General features: G+C 38.3%; 1 protein-coding gene across 4 annotated transcripts in view; it reads left to right on the top strand.

The window, feature by feature from the left end:
• Nucleotides 1-7549, top strand: part of RFX7 (regulatory factor X7) — a 135308-nt gene extending 127759 nt beyond the window's left edge. For all 4 annotated transcript variants that reach the window (XM_058737641.1, XM_058737640.1, XM_058737642.1 and 1 more), the window contains one exon: nucleotides 1401-7549. In XM_058737641.1, coding sequence (XP_058593624.1) covers nucleotides 1401-4673 — 3273 coding nt within the window. In that variant the 3' untranslated portion in view covers nucleotides 4674-7549. The remainder of the gene's footprint in view (nucleotides 1-1400) is intronic.
• Nucleotides 7550-21253: the final 13704 nt, after the last annotated feature.

Consider the following 21253-nt stretch of genomic DNA (forward strand, 5'->3'; position numbering starts at 1 on the left):
GATCAGTTGCAAAGTTTTTTTGGTTTTTGGTTTAAATTCTTCTTCTTTTTAACATTCAAATGGAGCAAAGTTGTAATACATATTGATAAACTTTAATGTAGACTTATGGCTATGGCTTCCTGGACATAGGGCCTTGGACAAGTCTCCCTTAGCTATTCTGAGACCGTTTCCTTATTAACAAATAGAGATTATAGTCTTCTATCTCACATAACTGAGGTTATGATAAAGGGGCTTTTAAAATGAGAGTGCATGGGGTGCCTGGGTGGCTCAGTCGGTTAAGCGTCCAGGTCCAGGTCATGATCTTGCAGTTTGTGAGTTCGAGCCCCATGTCAGGCTCTGTGCTGACAGCTCAGAGCCTGGAGCCTGCTTCGGGTTCTGTGTCTCCCCCTCTCTCTGCCCCTCCCATGCTCATGCTCTGTCTTTCTCTGTCTCTCAGTAATAAATAAACATTAAAAAAATTTTTTTTTAAATGAGAGTGCATCATGCTACAACAAAGTGGTATTTTATGTTATTATTGATGGTATTGTTGAGATATTTTATCAAATTTGTTTTTCTTATCATCATCATTATCATGTCATTAAAACGTGGTATACCTGGGGCGCCTGGGTGGCTCAGTCGGTTAAGCGTCCGACTTCAGCTCAGGTCACGATCTCGTGGTCCGTGAGTTCGAGCCCCACGTCGGGCTCTGGGCTGATGGCTCAGAACCTGGAGCCTGCTTCCGATTCTGTGTCTCCCTCTCTCTCTGCCCCTCCCCCGTTCATGCTCTGTCTCTCTCTGTCTGAAAAATAAATAAAAAACCTTAAAAAAAATTTTTTTTAAATAAAAATAAATAAAAAATAAAACGTGGTATACCTGGTAACCATACTCTTATGCTATTCACTATAGAGAAAATTTGTGGAGGCAGTAGTTTTATCTGAGACCTTATCCACAGTGATTTAATTACTAATGTCCAAGGTAGATGCATTTACAGGACAGTTCCCCCACCGTTCCCCCATGAGTGAGTCGTTTTCTTGGCCCAAAGGTAGATACCTTTATAGTTGCATGTTTCTTCAAGATTTTGTCATCTCTTCCTATCACCTCCTTAAAAATGATTATTTTGGCAAGTATTCATCACAAATGTGAAGTTTTTAGTCTTGTTTATTGAAAAGTATCTTAATGTTTTTCTTACATATTTTTATTTGATAACTATATTGCACTGTGTTGCATTTTTTATAATATTTCTGTGTCTGGTACTGGTCTAACATCATACATATATAGAACTCTCGTCTAAGAAAGGAACTGTTTTGTTTTTTTTCTTAGCATTACATTTATTAATGCCTTCATACTATACAGATACGTGAATTGCTGTTTATATCCTAGACTCGTTAAATCTGACTTTTTTGTTTTCCACCTTTTAACAGGTCCAGCGAACCAGGCAATTGGTAACTTCACCAAGCCCAATGAGTTCTTCTGACGGCAAAGTTCTTCCCCTCAATGTACAAGTGGTCACTCAGCACATGCAGTCTGTGAAACAGGCACCAAAGACTCCTCAGAACGTTCCAGCCAGTCCTGGTGGGGATCGTTCTGCCCGGCACCGCTACCCTCAGATCTTACCCAAACCAGCTAACAGCAGTGCACTCACCATTCGCTCCCCGACTACTGTCCTCTTTACTAGCAGTCCCATCAAAACCGCTGTTGTGCCCACTTCACACATGAGTTCTCTAAATGTGGTGAAAATGACAGCAATATCTCTCACACCCAGCAACGGTAGTGCCCCTCTTAAACATTCTGCCTCAGTAAACAGTGCTACAGGAACAACAGAAGAATCAAGGACCATTCCACAGATCAAGAATGGTTCTGTCGTATCACTTCAGTCTCCTGGATCTAGGACCAGCAGCACCGGGGGATCATCTGCTGTGGAAGTCAAAATGGAACCTGAAGCATCATCAGATGAGCATCCTGCACAGTGCCAAGAGAACTCTGATGGGACAAAAGCTCCCAAAACAACACCTAGTGCCCTTTTGGGGCAGAAAAGTAATACAGATGGAGTAGTGCAAAAACCTTCAAATGAAGGTGTCACTGAAGTAAAAGCAACTAAGGTCTGTGACCAGAGGACCAAATGTAAAAGTCGCTGTAATGAAATTCCGCCAGGCACTTCAACAGGCAATAATCAAAGCACTATCACTCTCTCAGTTGCCACTCAGAACTTAACTTTCACCAGCACCAGCTCACCAGCTAATGGTGACTCAATAAATAAAGACCCTAAATTATGCACTAAAAGTCCAAGAAAGCGACTGTCTTCTGCATTGCAAGAGTCCCAGGTGCCTCCCATAAAGAAACCAATTGTGGAACAGCTTTCTGCAGTTATCATAGAAGGTCAGAAACCAGGCAGTGTTGAGAAGGACCAAAAGGTTCCACATTCAGGGAAAATAGAAAGTTCAACAGCCGGTGCTCAGATTCCTAGCAAGGTATCAATAAATGTCAATTCACACATAGTGGCAAATCGACCCTTAAATTCTGCTCTCCTTGCTAGTGATTCCGCTTCCGAACAGCAAACACCATCATCATCTCCAGATATCAAAGTAAAACTTGAAGGGAATGTCTTTCTTTTGGACAGTGATTCAAAACCAGATGGCAGCTTTAATTCAAACGAATGGCAACAGGTCAGTAAGGATTCTGAGTTTATATCTGCCGGCTGTGAACAACAACAAGATATCAGTGTTATGACAATTCCTGAGCACTCTGATATCAATGACTTAGAGAAATCTGTTTGGGAATTAGAAGGAATGCCACAGGATACATATACCCAGCAGCTGCATAGCCAGATACAAGAATCTTCTTTGAATCAAATACAAGCACAGTCTTCAGATCAGTTACCTCTACAGTCTGAACTGAAAGAGTTTGAGCCTTCTGTTTCCCAGACAAATGAAAGCTACTTTCCTTTCGATGATGAGCTTACACAAGATAGTATTGTGGAAGAGCTGGTGCTTATGGAGCAGCAGATATCAATGAACAATTCTCATTCTTATGGTAACTGTTTGGGAATGGCCCTTCAGAGTCAGTCAGTAACTCCAGGAGCTCCAATGTCATCTCATGCCTCCAGTACCCACTTCTACCATCCAATCCATAGCAATGGCACTCCGATCCACACACCCACACCCACTCCTACTCCAACGCCCACCCCCACCCCAACCCCAACTCCAACATCTGAAATGATTGCTGGGTCTCAGAGTCTGTCCCGGGAGAGCCCTTGTTCCAGGCTAGCCCAGACCACACCTGTGGATAGTGCTTTAGGAAGTAGCCGACACACACCCATTGGTACTCCACATTCTAACTGCAGCAGTAGTGTCCCTCCCAGCCCTGTTGAATGCAGGAATCCGTTTGCATTTACCCCAATAAGCTCCAGTATGGCGTATCATGATGCCAGCATTATCTCAAGCAGTCCTGTGAAACCAATGCAAAGACCCATGGCCACACACCCTGACAAAACCAAGCTTGAATGGATGAATAATGGGTATAGTGGGGTTAGTAATTCGTCAGTTTCTGGCCATGGCATTCTCCCAAGCTATCAGGAACTAGTGGAAGACCGTTTCAGGAAACCTCATGCTTTTGCTGTGCCTGGACAGTCTTACCAGTCTCAATCCAGACATCATGACACTCATTTTGGTCGTTTGACTCCTGTCTCTCCTGTGCAGCATCAAGGTGCCACTGTAAGTAACACCAACAAACAGGAGGGTTTTGCAGTCCCTGCCCCTCTTGATAATAAAGGAACTAATTCATCTGCCAGCAGCAACTTCAGGTGCCGGAGTGTGAGCCCTGCTGTTCATCGCCAACGTAATCTTAGTGGAAGCACCCTGTATCCAGTATCTAATATCCCCCGATCTAATGTGACCCCCTTTGGAAGTCCAGTAACCCCAGAAGTTCACGTTTTCACAAACGTTCACACAGATGCATGTGCCAACAACATAGCTCAAAGAAGTCAATCAGTTCCATTGACGGTCATGATGCAGACAGCCTTCCCGAATGCTCTTCAGAAGCAAACAAACAGTAAAAAAATAACCAGTGTTTTGTTGAGTAAACTTGATTCTGACAATGATGATGCAGTAAGAGGTTTGGGCATGAACAACCTGCCCTCCAATTACACAGCCCGGATGAATCTCACTCAGATTTTGGAAACTTCCACTGTTTTTCCTAGTGCCAATCCACAGAATATGATCGATTCCAGCACTTCTGTTTATGAATTCCAAACACCATCTTACCTCACTAAAAGTAATAGCACCGATCAGATCAGTTTTTCTCCTGAAGATAATCAAGCACAATCAGAAATCGGAGAGCAACAATTAGATTTCAATAGCACTGTTAAAGACCTGTTGAGTGGAGACAGCTTGCAATCCAACCAGCAGCTGGTAGGTCAGGTAGCATCTGATCTCACTAATACTGCGTCTGATTTCTCTAGTGACATCAGGTTGTCTTCTGAGCTCTCAGGCAGCATCAATGATTTGAACACTTTAGACCCAAATCTACTGTTTGATCCAGGGCGTCAGCAGGGACAAGATGATGAAGCTACACTGGAAGAATTAAAGAATGACCCATTATTTCAACAAATTTGCAGTGAATCCATGAGCTCTATGACTTCATCAGGTTTTGAGTGGATAGAAAGCAAGGACCATCCTACTGTTGAAATGTTGGGTTAAATAGTGTTTTATAATATGTAGCACACTGTATCTAAAGACATATGTATTGTATTTGTCTTAATGGAAGTGCCTCCCGCAGCAGAAACACTTAACTATTAATTGTGACATTTTAAAAGAGTTTGCTGCAGAAGTGGTTTCTTCTTCAGTAGGAAATGGTTAGACTTGCCTCAGTTCTTAACAAGTTTCTGAAGACAGTAGGCTGTAGGAGAACAAGTATTAGGTTTTAAATTTTATAATGTTGCCCCATGTAATCACATTGTTGGCTAGTAAGCAATTGACTAACCAGCTTTTACAAGAGCAGTCTAGATCTTTATTTTGTGTAAGTTCATTTTAATTCATCAGTTGATCTGCACAGAATGTAGAGGAAACCATTGATTTTAGGTATAGGCTATTTTTTTGTTGTTGTTGTTGGCATTATCTTTTAGATATGAAATCATAGCTAAGGTAAATTGTAGAGAAGAAGGTCTTCCTTGAAACAGGGATAATATTCAGGTTATTATCGGTATTTAGGCTTGAAGCATAGAGCTACTGTAGAATGAACAAAATCTCCGTAGGGCTTTCTGGGACTTCAGTACCATTTGCACCTGCATTTTGAAGGGCTTAAATAGGAGAAAATAATGGAAAATTAAATGTTAATTTAAGGAAAGCAAAAGCTGCACTAAAATTTTTAAAAGGAAAAACTAGTAGCCATTTATATTTGTGACTTTGCATTAGTCTTATTTTAAAATTTAATTTCAGTATGGAGCCAGCACACACACAGAGACCTGCATACACGTGTGAGTGCACGCGCACACACGAGAACTCCAAACATTGTAGAATCTATTACTAGGATAAATACAGGCATGTTAGAAAAACATTTTATGTTTTATTGTTTGGAAATTGAGATAGGGGAATTTAGAAAGAATAAAAGCATTTTCTTAGTTCTATCACAACGGCTACCTGCACATATTAAAATTCTATTTAAGATTTAATTTGATGTTTTTTAATTATAATATTCTTAAGTCCTCAATTTAGTGACTGACTCCTTCATTCCTGACTATAGTAATACACGTTGATCATGGGATCCAAATAAACAGGAAGGAGATGACATAAAAAACAAACAAACAAACATTTCGCCACCTAAGGTCTGAAGCCACAAATCTTTATGTCTCTGCTAAAGGGGACATCAATAGTACTTGAAGAAGAGGAGCATTTTATTACATGCTTAATTTATTTATTGTGATAACCACAATTGCAAAAGAAGCACTCAGGATTTGTTTTAAAATGTTTCTCTGTTTGGCTCCCATTTTGTTTTATGAGTAATTATTTATGAATTTCTTGTTGACACAAATCTGCTCACTAGTCCGCTCCATTTGAGTGAATTTAGGATTTCTTTCAAATAGATTTCGAAATTGCCATTAAGTTTTTAAAGCTAACATTAAACCATTGCTATGCTACTTTGAGCCTAGCTAAGCTTTCCTTTACCTTAATTAGCAAGCCAATGAGAAGACTACAATCAATGAATATTTAACAAATGTGATGAAGGGTTTAATTTAATAAGGTTTCATTGCTCAATAAATTTGCAAGGTAGGGTATTAACATATTTTGATAAATAAACGGTGCTAGGGTTGGCTCAGAGGTTTATATATTGATATGTCCTAGTTATTGGCGTTTGTGTGTGTTTGCTGTTATTTGATTTAATGATCTGTTAGATATTTTTTCTTGATGCTAATTATTTCTTCACTGTACATTGAGACACAGCACTACTGCACACCAAAGTATGCAATACCCAAAGGAAACTGTGTGATTTCTTTTAACAAATGATGGGAGCCTTTCTAGATGAGATACTCTGAAAAGGAGATTTTGAGGCCATTCTAATCCCTTGTTTACATTATTAGCTTCCTACTAATATAAAAATAATGGAAATCTTTTTTTATAAAAATATAAAGACTGGAGGATTTTTAACCCTCTGTACAGTATTGCAGCAAACACTTTAAATTTGGCTGAATTCGTCCAGCAAACTTTCTGGGGTTCATATATTGCACTAAATTTGTTGAACCTGTGGTAGGCACATCTCTTAGGATAAATGCAACCAATACAGTCCACAGATTAAACTTTTTAAATGTGTTTCATTATGAAAAGACAAAATGTCATCAAAGTGACAGATAAAATTGTCTTATGTAGCAATGTGCATTGATCTCAATGAGATATTTCTATTTCTTATTCTCTTACATGAGAATATTACAGCAGGAAGAATTAAGTTTAGTTTGCTTCACCATGTTAATACATGATCACAAAATGTGCATGAGTGTTATTGACTTATCTTGTACAGTACTAGGTATTCCTGTAACCACTTTTTTTTTTCTTGGCTGTATTGAAACTGGTTCAGTGTTAACCAGGCAAGCATAGTTATTCACGAGTTATTTACTTTTTTATGTTGACTAATTCTGCTTAGTTATTGTTGACTATGTTCTTTCCTCAGATTATTTTCATTGTTTTCATGTTTAAAACATTTTTCATACTGTTTATCATGATAAGACTTCATGAAGTAAATAATTTTGCATATAATTGCAATAAGCACTGACTTTTGAACTGAAAAGAAGGAAAGTGTTTTGTTTTGTTTTTTTTTTGTGCAGTGCATCTGAGGTTCATATAATAGTCTTGTACTATAATGTGCTTTACTACACCATAAATGACAAAAAACAAGCCCTGTTTCATGTTTTCATTTAGTGCAAAAAGTCAGATTTCCCCAGTGTTTTGTTGTCTGTTGTACCTGCTGAAACTCCAGTAGTTGAATATTGCAGTAGCATTTCAGTTCTCTTTTTTTATTGAAAGTGCTCAAAAATTGTTTTTTAAATGTTTTCAAAAACAATTAAAAACATTTTATATTAAACTGACTGGGTCTTAAGGTGATTTGTGGGATCCATCTTACATAGGCAGTGTGCCGTTTCAAACAGACCTGATGCCATTCTTTCTTAGATCTCATGAAATTCATAGAAATGGATAAAAATCAGCACAAGGCTGAACAGGGCTGCTAATCTTCTCTCTGTTATTAATCCAACAGGATACACAGGTCTCATTTTATTCATCAGAACTCTGCTGTTCACTTAGGATTTATTACTGATGAGTGGTAAATAGCACGGAGCTTTATGTTATCCCCAAACATCTTTGCTTTTGCTCGTTCACATAATGTTTGCTTTAAAGTGCTAGTCTGTGGAGTACCTAGGTATGTATATTTTTGAAGCTTTGAATAGAAGTATAGTAGGAAAAAAGTGGAGAAAATTCTAAAGCACAAGTGTGCCCAAAGCAGCATCGACATTTTGGTGAGCCAGAAATACAAAACACACTGAACTTGTAAACTGGAACCTGAGCTGTAGGTATGGAATCAGAAAGAAGCATACAGAAATTTCAACTCAAAAAAGGAAGAAGAAGAGACATTTCAACTCCTAACTCCTACAGAGTAATGAAACCAGGGTCTGAGATGGAGTTTCCACACTCTTTTGAAATAACTGCATCAACAACCAGTGCCTGGGGCTATATAACTTATATTGTAGCCGGGACCTGAGCCAAACAGGCTGTTCATCCGTGTGATCTGTGACAGCCCCACTAACACTACAGGACTGTAGCCATGACTGGGCAGGTGGTAGAAGCAATTATAAAAGGAAAGAAGAGAGTAGCGATTGAGAATGGGAGAGGGAAAAGCAGGACGACTCCTACACAAAATGAGCCTACAAACCAAAATTGTAAAGTACTTGAAGAAAATGAAACTAATCCTAAGAAAGGCAATCTGCACTTAAATAAAGGTAATGAACTACCTAGATGTTGACTTAAAAAATAGGTGTGTTAGGATTCTCAGTAACAAAAAGCTGTTTTAATAAGAGCAGGTAAACAAAACAACTAGTGGATATAGTGAACCGATAAAATCTGGGGGAAAAATACTGTGTATCTGAGGTGCTTTGGGCTGCACATAACAGAAAACCTAACACTGGCTTCAACCATAAAGACATTTAGCTTAATTTTGAAGATAAGAGGTTCAGAGTTTCATTCAGTGGCTCAATGTTCTAAAAAATGTTGAACTCTTAAGAACTCGGTTTCTGTTGCATTATCTTCAGCTTTGCTTTTCCGTGTCTATTGGGTCATGGTCACAAGGTAACTGCCATACCTCCAAGTTTTATATCTGCATACATCCCAAACAAGGTGGTAAGAGCAACTCCCAGCCTTGTACCAAAAAAAAAGAAAAAAAAAAAATCCTTACCGGAATTTCCTATTAGACACTCCCTCCTCACCCTCCAACCCCTCATTTAGTCTTGCTGGGCGAAACAAGATCAAAGGTCTACCTGAAAGCCAGTTAGCTTAGATTTTGTTTTTAATGTTTATTTACTTTTGAGAGTGAGAATGCAAGAAGGGGAGGGGCAGAGAGATGGGGAGACAGAATGAAGCAGGCTCCGAGCTGTTGGCAGAGAGCCCGACATGGGGCTTGAACTCACGAACCGTGAGATCATAACTTGAGCCAAAGCCAGTCTGAGCCAGCCAGGCACCGCTAAAGTGAGTTCTATAACCTGGGAAAGATACTAGGGACTCAAGATCTTGTGCCCACATTAGAGGGGCTCACAGTCTTGTAAAGAACTAATTACATGTTTTTCAAGAAGTACCAATTTTACATAGATGTGTGTGTGTATGCCAATACAATATGCTATATAGAAGAAAAGGTGAGAATTCACACTCTGAGGAGCCAAGAACAGGGCAAAAGGATGATAGTAAGGACTACATTTAGATATAGCTGTTTACTGGTGTAAACTGGTCTCCTGCCTTCCCTCTCTGAGTTAAACAATCGGGTATTAGTATCATAAATGCAAATTGCCTAAGCACCTATTATGATAATAGAGCCAAAATTTTTATTTTGCTAAATATATGAAGTAGAGATTGATTTTGATGTTCACTGCTATAAATGAATTTTTTTTAATAGAATGGGATCATTTATCAGTATCTGAAATTTTTTTTAATATGTATATGACCAGCCCTGAAGCTATAATCAATCTGCTTCCGAGGCTGGAAGGGTAAAAACAAAAAGGCTAGTCTTTTTAATATAAATTTTATTTCTAAGAAGTACTTAATTTTAGAGAGAAGGGAGAATAAATAAAATGTATCATGAGAATGGTATTAGTATACATAGAATATTTCCTTGCATGAGACCTTCTAATTAAGTATTTTGCACTTACTCTCATTTCCACATTGGAATAATTCTGAAAGAATATCATTTTTCAAGTGACAGAATTTTAGCTTGGGGATTAACTGGTGGTGGTAGCAGCTAATAACAGGAAGAGCCAGGATTATAACTTGGTTTCAAAGCCTAGTTCTTAACCATTATGCTGTACTTAAAATATTTGTTCAAACTACCTACTGTAGTAGTTTGATTTGGTGGCTTTTGTGACATTTTTATTCCAGCTTAAAATTTAGAATTAGGTTTAATTTTGTGGGGGTTTTATTTCTCTTAAACCTCCAATGCTTACATCTCTTACACTTCTTTTCACTTTTGTTGCTTTGGGATTTTACCTGTGTTTTGTAACTTTAAGTTCCTTTTCCTCACTTCTCCCCATAGAAATACATGCCCTAATGTATTGGAAGTCAAGGGAGAAATAAGATTTAAATACAAAATTGGATTTTACACACAACTTTTCAAGTACATTTCTTAGAGGTATACCTAATCATTGATTTTTAAACCACTTTTAAAATTTCATCAGGAAATAAAAACTAGGCTGTTTGTTGAACAAATGACAGAGCATCTAAACTATGTCTGTCTCTGCCTCTTGCTGGAGAAGACACCTGCCATTTTGAAATTTTACAAAGTACAATGTGAAGACTCAAACAGGATTTCAGGATGCAATGAGGTCACTGTAGCAGAGACTGCTGTTTGCCACTAGTCATCCGCAAGACACCACATTCACCAGTTTCCCTCCTAGTTAAGTGGAGCCACTTACAAAGTACTCAACCAAAAGGATGTCATCAAAAGGTTTGTGTGCAAATTGCTTTGAAGTGTACTTGCCCTCCTTCCTCCCTGCTGGCTGGAATGCACATGTGATTAGTAGAACTCTAGAAGCTCCCTTGGTCTTTGAGGTAATGCCACACACTAGGGATGATGGAGTAACAACATGGAAGGAGCCCAAGCATCTGATGACACTGAGGGAAGCTGTGCTGACTGCTTGCCCCTGAATGTGTTTTACATGACAGAGCAATTTCTTCCTGGTTTAAGTCACAATTATTTTGACCATTCTGTCACTCAACACAAATCCCAATTATAACCCAGTGTAGCCACAGAAGGTTTTCAGCAATAGTGGGAAATGTTCGATTAGCATGAGGATCACTAAACCATCATGGATTCCCCTGAAGAATGGCAAACTGCATCTCTTTTTCATTGGAATTGGTAAATAATGAGAGGATCTTAAGAAAGAATACCCTGATTTTTAGCACAGTATTTGAATACGGTTTCATTGCGGTGCAAAAAAAAGATAAAATTAGGTGGATTATAGATTGCTTAAACGACTGAAGGGAATTAATGAATCAAAGTGAAAAGCATTACAACATTCTGGTCTTTGATTTCAGACCTGGTTTTAAGACTCAGCTCTGCCAATTATAACCAGGACTCTGGGCAAGTTGTTTGAATATGTGTTATGGTATCCATCGAGAGCATTTTCTAGTGGTGGGCCACATGATTTGGGCCTGTTTAGTATTTGTCCCAATATCTTGAATGAAGACAAAAAGTTTTCTATGGCAGATACTGTGGACTGGCTTGCCCAATTTCTGTTCCAGCCTCTTCCTGGTATGCAAATCCTGGGGATCCAAAAACTACATTTTTTTTTACTTCATCATAGCTTGGGTTCTGGATATGAATTACATTCTACTAAATTCATTCCTGAAAACCCCGGCAGATGAAAATGAAGCAGAAGCTATCCTACTTGTTTTCAGTGACTTCCTTGCAAACAAGCTCACTGTGACAAAGTTTTCAGCAGCCATGTGTTCGAGTTCATTCTTGAGATTCTTAACTCTCAAGGGACCACATTACACTGCCAAGTCTCCAGTTCTGTGAATGTCAAGAAGCAGTCAAGAGGTGGCAGTGATGGCAGCAGCAGCAGTATCCGCACCTTCCTGGTCTGGCTTCCCCATCGCTAGAGCGACTCCAAGTATGAGCTTATTTCTTTGATGGTCAAATACCATGTTGTTCTAGGAGTCGTTTTTGGAGGCACAGCCTAACATTTATGTATAAGCACCAAATTCCCTGTATTAAATTCTGCTTAAAATACCTAGAATAAGCATTTCCTACTTAACTCTTAACATATGCCTGTAGGCTAGGAGTCCAGAACATCGAAAATCTAGACCTAGCTCTGTCATTCTTTTCCCCTTTCTGTACTTTATTAAGAATAAAGATCACTGCCCTGGTTACTTCCCACAATCTTTTATGAAGTTCAGTAGCATATGACCATATTTTGTAAACCCTGTGCATAAGCTATTATTGTTATAAATGCCTACATAAAAGGATAGACATTTATCTAAGAGTGGGGGAAAATTCTTCTTCTTTTCAGCACTTAAGTGCTATGTTGTACTTGAAGCCACAAACTAACATCCATCAGGAATTAAAATAAGAATGTTTATTCAGACAAAGGGCTGAACTTTGTATTTAGGTAGATGGCCATAAACAAGAAATTACTTAATAAAATTAACTTAGGCCAACCTGTTGTCATCTGATTACATTTGTTTAACTAGTATCTACATAGATAATTTAAATCATGAGATTTCTTTTATTTGAATTTCACATATTTGAAATGCACAGTTTAAATATCCTACACAAATCCATCCCTAGTTCAATATGATCTCTTAATTTTTCACAATCTAACCTCACCTTCAGAATGGTTCTGAAATGGCTGTCTCAAAAATTACTGGTGATTTTGTAATTGTGACACTATTCTTTTGTTTCTTTGACTTTGTATTCTGATTCACTCCCTTCCCGCCCCCCCCCCCCCAAGTCTTCATTCTTGGTTTCTTTCAGGTATCATCTTCCACTGCCTATTATTTAACATAGAAGTCCTTTGACATTTACTATTGGCTTTTCTCCTTTTATTCAATTACTCTCTCTCCTTGGTCATTTCAAACACTCCTACAGCTCTACCTGATGGCTTCCAAATCTAAATTCTCAGATTTGACTGCTCTCAGATATGACTCTCAGTCTCGAAATCTAAATGCCCCCAAATTGAAATGCACTCTCTCAGGGGCACCTGGGTGGCTCAGTCGGTTAAGTGTCTGACTCAATTTCTGCTTAGGTCATGATCTCACCATTCATGGGTTCAAGCCCTGTGTCAGGCTCTGTGCTGACAGCGTGGATCCTGCTTGGGATTCTCTCTCTCTCTCTCTCTCTCTCTCTCTCTCTCTCTCTCTCTCTCTCTCTCCCTCCCCTTCCCCAGCTCTCTCTCTCAAAAAATAAAAATAAAAAGTTAAAAAAAAAATTCATTCTCTTTCCCCAGCCTTCACCTCTTCCTATTACCTGCTAATTAGCATCATCACAGTCACCCAGCTGAAACTTCTGTGCCCTTCCCTTCATCCTCTCCTCAACATCAAATTAATTTCCAAGTCTTATACCTTTGAAGTACTTATCTCTTTGTTCCTTCATCTCCTGATCCTGCCTGGGTACACAATGCATTTCTCACCTGAGGATTACTGAATTCTCTAATAATTTCTATGGAGTGTCACCATAAAAATATTTAACTCAAAAGTCTTTGATATTCATTAGTCCATATTCTTCATATATATAAACAATAGCCAGTTAGAAGATATAATGCAAGAGAAGACCCTTTTTATGGTAGCAACCAAAAAAGTTAAATATCCAGGCATAAACTTAATAAGAAATTATGCAAACTTTATATAAGGAGAGCTTTTTAAACACTTTTACTGAAAGACACAAGGTAGACCAGAGTAAATGAGATGAGAAACTGTTCTTAGATGGGAAGCCTCAATATCATAAAGATATCAATACTTCCTAGCTTAATTGTTAAATTCAACATGATCCCAACAAAAATGAAAATGGTTATTTTCTGGAGCTAGACAAGTTGAATATATATTTAAAATAAGAACATAAACAATTATAGTACCAAAAATGATCTGGAAGAAAAAAAAACAAAGCTGTGTTTCAGGGGATAACCCTACAAGGTTTTAAATATGCCAAAACTCCTATCAGTAAAGTCAAATTAAAAAATTGTGGGAAGATATCTTTGTGACCCATATCACATAAAAGGGGTAATAACTCTAATATTAGGAAAGAGTTCTTAAAAGGAGGAAGAGAGAAACCAGAAACCCAATAGAAAGTGGACAAAAGATACGAAACAACTCACAGAAAAAGAAATTCTTAAGCATGAAAAACAAATGTTCAACATGTTTCATAAAAAGAGAAATACAAATTAAAACTATCAAGTTACCACTTCTCACCTATCAGGTTTGCAAAAAGATCTGTTTGACAGCATCCTCTGTTGGAAACATTGTGGGAGTATGGGCATTCAATATTGTTTCCTTGCACAGTTTCTGAAGAATCTACTAGAGAACAAACTTCAGACATCCAAATGACTAGAGACACATCAACATGAGGACTGTGGTGAGCATTAAGTACCTATTTACTTGCAAAACAAAGACTACATGAAAGTTAAGGAAGAAAGAATATACTATGTATTGAATATATATCTGAAAATGTTTATAAAATGCAACTTTAGAAAATGGAGAGGGTATATGCAAACAACTTTTTAACTTTATAAACGATATTAGTGGTGGTAGAATGGGTGATTTTGCTGAGACTGTTGTGTGTATAGTGCAAGACAATGCGAACAATAACTGATAGTTAATTCTGTTGTCTTCCCTGTTGTCCCTGAGAACCTGGATTCTCAAATGAAAGGGGATACCCATGTAAGACAGATGTTAAGTAATAATAATATTAATAATAATAATAATTAAAAAGAAGAAGAAGAAGAAGAAGAAGAAGAAGAAGAAGAATTATTCTGAAAGTATCAGAATGAACTCATGGAACATCTTCCCATACAATAGTAAGGAAGCTACCAAAGACTACTGAGGCCATGTCAAAACGACTTAGGAGCCAACTTGAAGAAGCTGCCACTGGCCAAAGATGGGATAATTGTTAAATAAGGATAATAATTTCAGTGGCTTTTGTTTATTTTTAATTTTTTAAAATGTTTTTATTTTTGAGACAGAGAGAGACAGAGCATGAGCAGGGGAGGGGCAGAGAGAGAGACACAGAATCCAAAGCAGGCTCCAGGCTCTGAGCCGTCAGCAGAGAGCCCGACGCGGGGCTCAAACCCATGGACCGTGAGATCATGACCCGAGCGGAAGTAGGACGTTTAACCGACTGAGCCACGCAGGCGCCCCTCAGTGGCTTCAAACATCTAAAATATGTTTAAATCTTTGAGTTTTAAGGATCCTAAAAGATGAATTGCTCTCCTTTTGAAGATGGTAGGCAACCGATCACTATTTTTAACTTTGGGTAAAGGGAAGGAATCCAATACTTATTGTGCCTTTCCTATGTGAGCTGTACCAATGGGTAACTGAGTAATAGATGAGGGGGAGTTGCTCTATATAGAAATATTCTAGCTAAAAAAAACAATGGAGTGATAAAGTTGATAAATCATCATTTTGCAATCCCTAATGAATTGAAATGGTCTGAAAAATAGGCATCAATGGCTACTAATATCATGAAAAGAACAACAGAAGAACATAACCCACAATGAAGTAGTCTTGCCTCTAAAAATTAAACTGAAATCTAATCAAGTCTCTATATCCAAGTACCAATTGATGGGAGGTACGTAGATTATGAAACACTGTATGATGGGGATGCAATCAGTAAAATCCAGAGTCTAGGAAAACTAAAAATCAGTCAAGTTTCTTTAACAAATTCTACAAGGGGAAAAAAAAAAAAAAGAGTAATGGAAGGAGAACTTGTAGACTTTTTAAAGAGCCATATGAAAGTTCATATTAAATAAAATAGATGAAACTCTAGTTTTTAGAGATGCACATTTAAGTGAGAAAATATAAAGAAAAGCAAGGAAATGATTACCATAAAAATCAGAATCTGTGGACAGAAAGAGGGCTTCTGGGGTGGCTGCCAAAGTTCTGTTTCCTCACCTAGGTGATGGTTACAAGGGTGTTTGCTTACAGTAATTTATTAAAGTATTAATTTATTTTATGTGACTTTCTGTATCTGTGTTATATTTTTCAGTTTAAAATTTTTTTCAGGTACTATGTTAAAAGTTGACAGTTATAAGGAAATTCAGGATAACCCAATAACTCTACATGACTCAGAAAATTTTTCTTTAGTGAAAAATTCTAGGTAATAAGTGCAGAAAGAGTGATAAAATTAGAGAGTCACCATTTTACAACCCCTGGTGAAATAGAAGATTCAGGCAAAGGTCATCGATGAATGAAACCAATAGGTAGTAGACAGATAGAAAATTTTATAAGGGAAGAATCAGGCTGTTACCACCTGAATGCACTCATCAATCTTAGGATTATTATTAATAAATGTAGGGCAAGCAGACATCAAGTAATTTCCATTTGTAAGAAATTCAGGACATAGTAAAACAAGTTAACACCACCAGGAAGCAACTGGACCAATCCAGAATTGGAAACATTCTACGGAACAACTGACATGGTTTCCTCAACAAGTCAATGGCATAAAGAGAAAAAAAAACTGGGATGAGGAGGGCTGCTATGGATTAAAATAGATTTAGGAGCTATAAAAACCACATGCGATGTGTAGACCTTGTTTAGAACATAATTCAAACAAACCTGCTTATAAAGACATTTTTGAGATAATCAGAGAAATTTTAATGTGGACTGGGTATTAATCGATCCCAAGGAATCATTAGGTGTGATAATCGAATTTTGTTTGTAAGAATATGTCCATACTCTTTAAAGATGCATACTAAAATATGTAGAAGTGAAAACACAGGATGTCCAGGATTTACTCTGAAATACTTCAGTAAAAGGAGGATATAAGAAGAATGATAAAATCTTGACAATTTAGTCTGGATCTGAGTTTATACAGACTCATTGTTTTGTTTTGTTTTTACTTCTGTATATGTTTGAACATTTTTAATTTAAAAGGGTTTTTACGATTCTCCATTCTATTAAATAAGAGATTTAAAATACATAAAGTGCGATCTCCCTTGGGTGGTATACACAACATTGTACAATCAGTTCCTTCAAGTTGTGTGAGCTGAAAAGGGAGCAGGGATAGTTTCCCTAAAGGAAAATCAGGGTGCTCTTTCCAGAAGAAGGGAGTCAAAGCTAGGCAAAAAACATAATAGATGCTCACTATTGTTCCCATGAAACTTTTTGAGCTCCATCTTAAATAATGTATCCAGCCAAACAGAACCACTTGCTATTTCCTGAATAGAGCACACACTCCTATGCCTCTAAATGTTGCTCAGGCTATTCTATTTTTTTTAATAAGAGTCATTCATATTTGGGGTGCTTGGGTGGTTCACTCAGCTGAGCATCCAATTCTTGATTTCAGCTCAGGTCATGATCCCATGGTTATGGGATCAAGCCCCGTATCAGACTCCATGCTGAACATAGAGCCTGCTTGGGATTCTCCCCCCACCCCCTCTGTCCCTCTCCCCAGCCCACACACACACACTCTCTTAAATTAAAAAAAAAAAAAAAAAAAAAAAAAGAGTCCTACTTTCCTTCAAAATCCACCTAAACTGCCATCTGAGGGGAAGGTTTTGTCACCCATTCCTATAAAATAAGAAGATTCCTGTAGCACTGGATTCAGGCCTCTATGGTAGTATTCAGCCTTGTATGGGCAAATGTGTGTGTTCATACTCCCCACTAGACTGGAGGCCCCTTAAAGGCCCCTTTCATCGTATGCCTCAAAGCACAGAGCCCAGTGACTTGTAGGGGCACTATCTTTGTTTGCTGAATTGAATTGACACAGTGTTTCTCAAGAAGGCACAAAATATCAACCTAAGAAATTGTCATCCTTCATAACAGCAAATAAATAGAACATTTATTATCTAATAATTCTTGCCTCTTTAAAGACATTGGATATCCTTTTCATTGAATAGTAAGTCTTAGATCTCAATTGTCTATAGTCAAGATGCCTGCTTTGAGATCTGTAGGGGGAGAAGACTTAAGATGTGTTTGCATTCTGAAATATGTTCATTTCTTTGCCAGCCATAGCAGATGGCCACCCTTAGTGCTTGTAACAGAAATTTAACTGATTTGACAATAGCCTTATGGTCTTTCTGGTAGGATGCCAAGTATTTGCATTAAATGAATCTTTGATTAAGCTACTATTTTATCATGTGGGTCAATGAGTGGGAACATCCTCGAATCCAATTGAATCAAAATATATTTTTATATTTTTATTTTTAATTTGGTGACTGGAGTGTACTCTAGTCTTTATGAAATTATGTTATGCAAATATACTTTTTAAAAATTTTAATAAACCCCCCCTTTAAAAATTTTTTTTAATGTTTATTTATTTTTGAGACACAGAGAGACAGAGCATGAATGAGGGAGGGTCAGAGAGAGAGGGAGACACAGAATCTGAAGCAGGATCCAGGCTCTGAGCTGTCAGCACAGAGCCCGACGCGGGGCTCAAACTCACAGACTGTGAGATCACGACCTGAGCCGAAGTCAGCCGCTTAACCGACTGAGCCACCCAGGCGTAGCCCCCCCTTTTAAAAAGAGTCTTGACATAGACCAGTGTTTGCATGTGCAAATCAGAAGTATTTCTCTTTCTTGTCTGGTGAGGTGGTCCTACATTGGGAAGGTGGGCTTCCTTCACCTATAAGAAGGGAGCAGGAGACTAACATTCATTGAACACTGTGGTAGATACCTTCACTTAACTTATTCTAAAAAGCCAAGGTCAGTTTGGGGCTTTGAACACAATTGCAAAGTTAGGAACTATTTGCTCCTACTTCTTAAAGATCCACTACCTACCCGGAGAAAGTCCTGGTTCTCCAAAGGTCTTAGCTACAAACTCCTCCTAAATTTTCCCCTCTCCAGTAGTCTACAAGTTTTTATCTTACCACTTTTTAATTGATTCTTGGACCTTTAGAACCTGATATCTCAGAGAAGTTAGACCACCTCTCTTGTTCTTCAGATGGGAAAGCAGTGTTTGGAAATTAATAAGTCAAGACTAATACTCTGGCTGCCTGGACTCTGCATCAGTGCTTTTGCCACTACAAATATGGGGCATCCCTGATAATGTGCAGCTGCCTGGGAAGGTGAGACTGGATGAAGCACCCACACTTAACTGCCCACTGTTACTTACTGCCAAAAGCATCATGACCTGATATGTCCCTCTTAACCCAGGTTCCTTCCCTCCATTTCTGTGTCTTGGCCTTTCCTCCTTTGTAATCAGACAGCATTATATGAAGGGTACATGTGAGCTGTGGGTGAGGACAAATCCAAGCAAAGAGACTTCCATAAAAAGAAATTCACGTTTGTTTCCTTGTCTCTATTCCAGAGACAGAGATGCCCAACAGAATGGTCTTCCTGAATAGATATACCTGGTAATAAATCCAGGGGTCTTTAGGAGTAGCAGAACAACATCCTGCTCCATCAGGAAACAAGCCACCTGATCTTCTGTCCAAAAAACCGCATCTTCAATTCCATGGCTCATTTGTAAGTAGATTCTATATTTGGATGATTTTGGCCCCACTGTCCTTTTTTCTTAAGTGAATGCTCAGGAAATGGCAGCCCTCAACCTTATATACTGGTTTCCCTCTAGTTCTTGATGGAAAATAACAGATGATGTCTTAAGGATGGACTTATTCCCCGGGAGCCTGGGTGGCTCAGTTGGTTAAGCATCCAACTTCAGCTCAAGTCATGATCTCACGGCTTGGCTCATGAGTTTGAGCTCTACAATGGGCTCTGTGCTGACAGCTCAGAGCCTGGAGCCTGCTTAGATTCTGTCTCCCTCTCTCTCTCTCCCTCTTTCCTTCCCCACTCACATGCTGTCTCTCTCAAAAATAAACGTTAAAAGGATGGACTTATTCCTGAGCTCTTTAAGTCTTCAGACTCCTTGATACCAGAGATAAAGACACATTTCTTTTTTTTTTTTTTTTTTTTTCAACGTTTTTTATTTATTTTTGGGACAGAGAGAGACAGAGCATGAACGGGGGAGGGGCAGAGAGAGAGGGAGACACAGAATCGGAAACAGGCTCCAGGCTCCGAGCCATCAGCCCAGAGCCTGACGCGGGGCTCGAACTCACGGACCGCGAGATCGTGACCTGGCTGAAGTCGGACGCTTAACCGACTGCGCCACCCAGGCGCCCCAAGACACATTTCTTTTATATTTCCCCAAATTAAGACTTGTTTGGAAGATACACAATAATTTAAAGTCCCTTATTTATTGGATTCTGCCAATAGATGAGCAACTCCCTGGACTGATATCAGAGCCAAGCAAAGTGACTGTCAGCTTAAGGATGGCATCTGTTGGAGCAAACTCCTGTTCTCCCTGGTTATTCTTGATCCGGGCACAGAACAAAAAAATTTGTTGCATCAGATACCTGCCTTGAGCTGCAGATCAAGGCAAAATGCCAGTGCTTATGTGAGCTTCTACACTTCCCATCTCCTGCCTTGAGCTCTAATTAGCAGACAGGGAAATCAGCAGGAGATAGCAGAGTATGCCTTCAAAACTGAATGGAAGTCAATGAGGAAATGATTTGCTGTACAGAAATCTGTTCTGTGTGCAAAGTTCCAGGAATATCTTAAAAGGGGGTCTATTACAGGTTAAATGCAACATCTAAATAAGCCTCAAATCATGTAGCCAATGACATTTCTAGGTGATCTTTAAAAATGTCTCCCTTCTATCATATGAGGATAGAAATCTCTTTTTAAAATTAGGAAAAGCAGGGATATTGATAAATTAGTTCACGGTTGTGAAAAATTTTCTAAGTCTTTCTAAGACTTTTCTAAGTCTTCACTCCCTTAATAATCTACATGTAATTTTTTTTTAATTTTTAAAAATGTTTATTTATTTTTGAAAGGGAGAAACAGAGTGCGAGCAGGGGAGTGGCAAAGAGAGAGGGAGACATAGTATCTGAAGCAGGCTCCAGGCTCTGAGCTGTCAGTACAGAGCCCAACTTGGGGCTCGAACTCACAAACCGTGAGACCATGACCTGAGCCGAAATTGGACACTTAACCAACTGAGCCACCCAGACACCTTATAATCTACATATAATTTTTAAATGTTTTATTATAGAAAGTTTGAACAAATATAGAAGTTAAGAGAACAGTGTTTTGAATGAATTTTCATGTACTCATAACCCAACTTAAGTAAATGTCAATTCACAATCAGTCTCATCTCATCTGTACCCCAGGCTATTTCCTCATGTTCTCCAGATTATTTTGAAGCAAATTCCAAATATATCACTTATTTTAAATACTTTGGCAAGCTATCACGAATATTAAGTCCAGTTCTCAAAAAAGACTTTTTTGGATCACTCCTGGTTTTTAGTAATCAACAGGTGTTTAAAATTTTGATATACTTCCTGTAAAAATAAAAGTATTTACTTATAAATTCATTTTCACTAAGATTT

Source organism: Neofelis nebulosa, chromosome 7 (assembly GCF_028018385.1).
Source record: "Neofelis nebulosa isolate mNeoNeb1 chromosome 7, mNeoNeb1.pri, whole genome shotgun sequence".
Classification (NCBI taxonomy): Eukaryota; Metazoa; Chordata; class Mammalia; order Carnivora; family Felidae; genus Neofelis; species Neofelis nebulosa.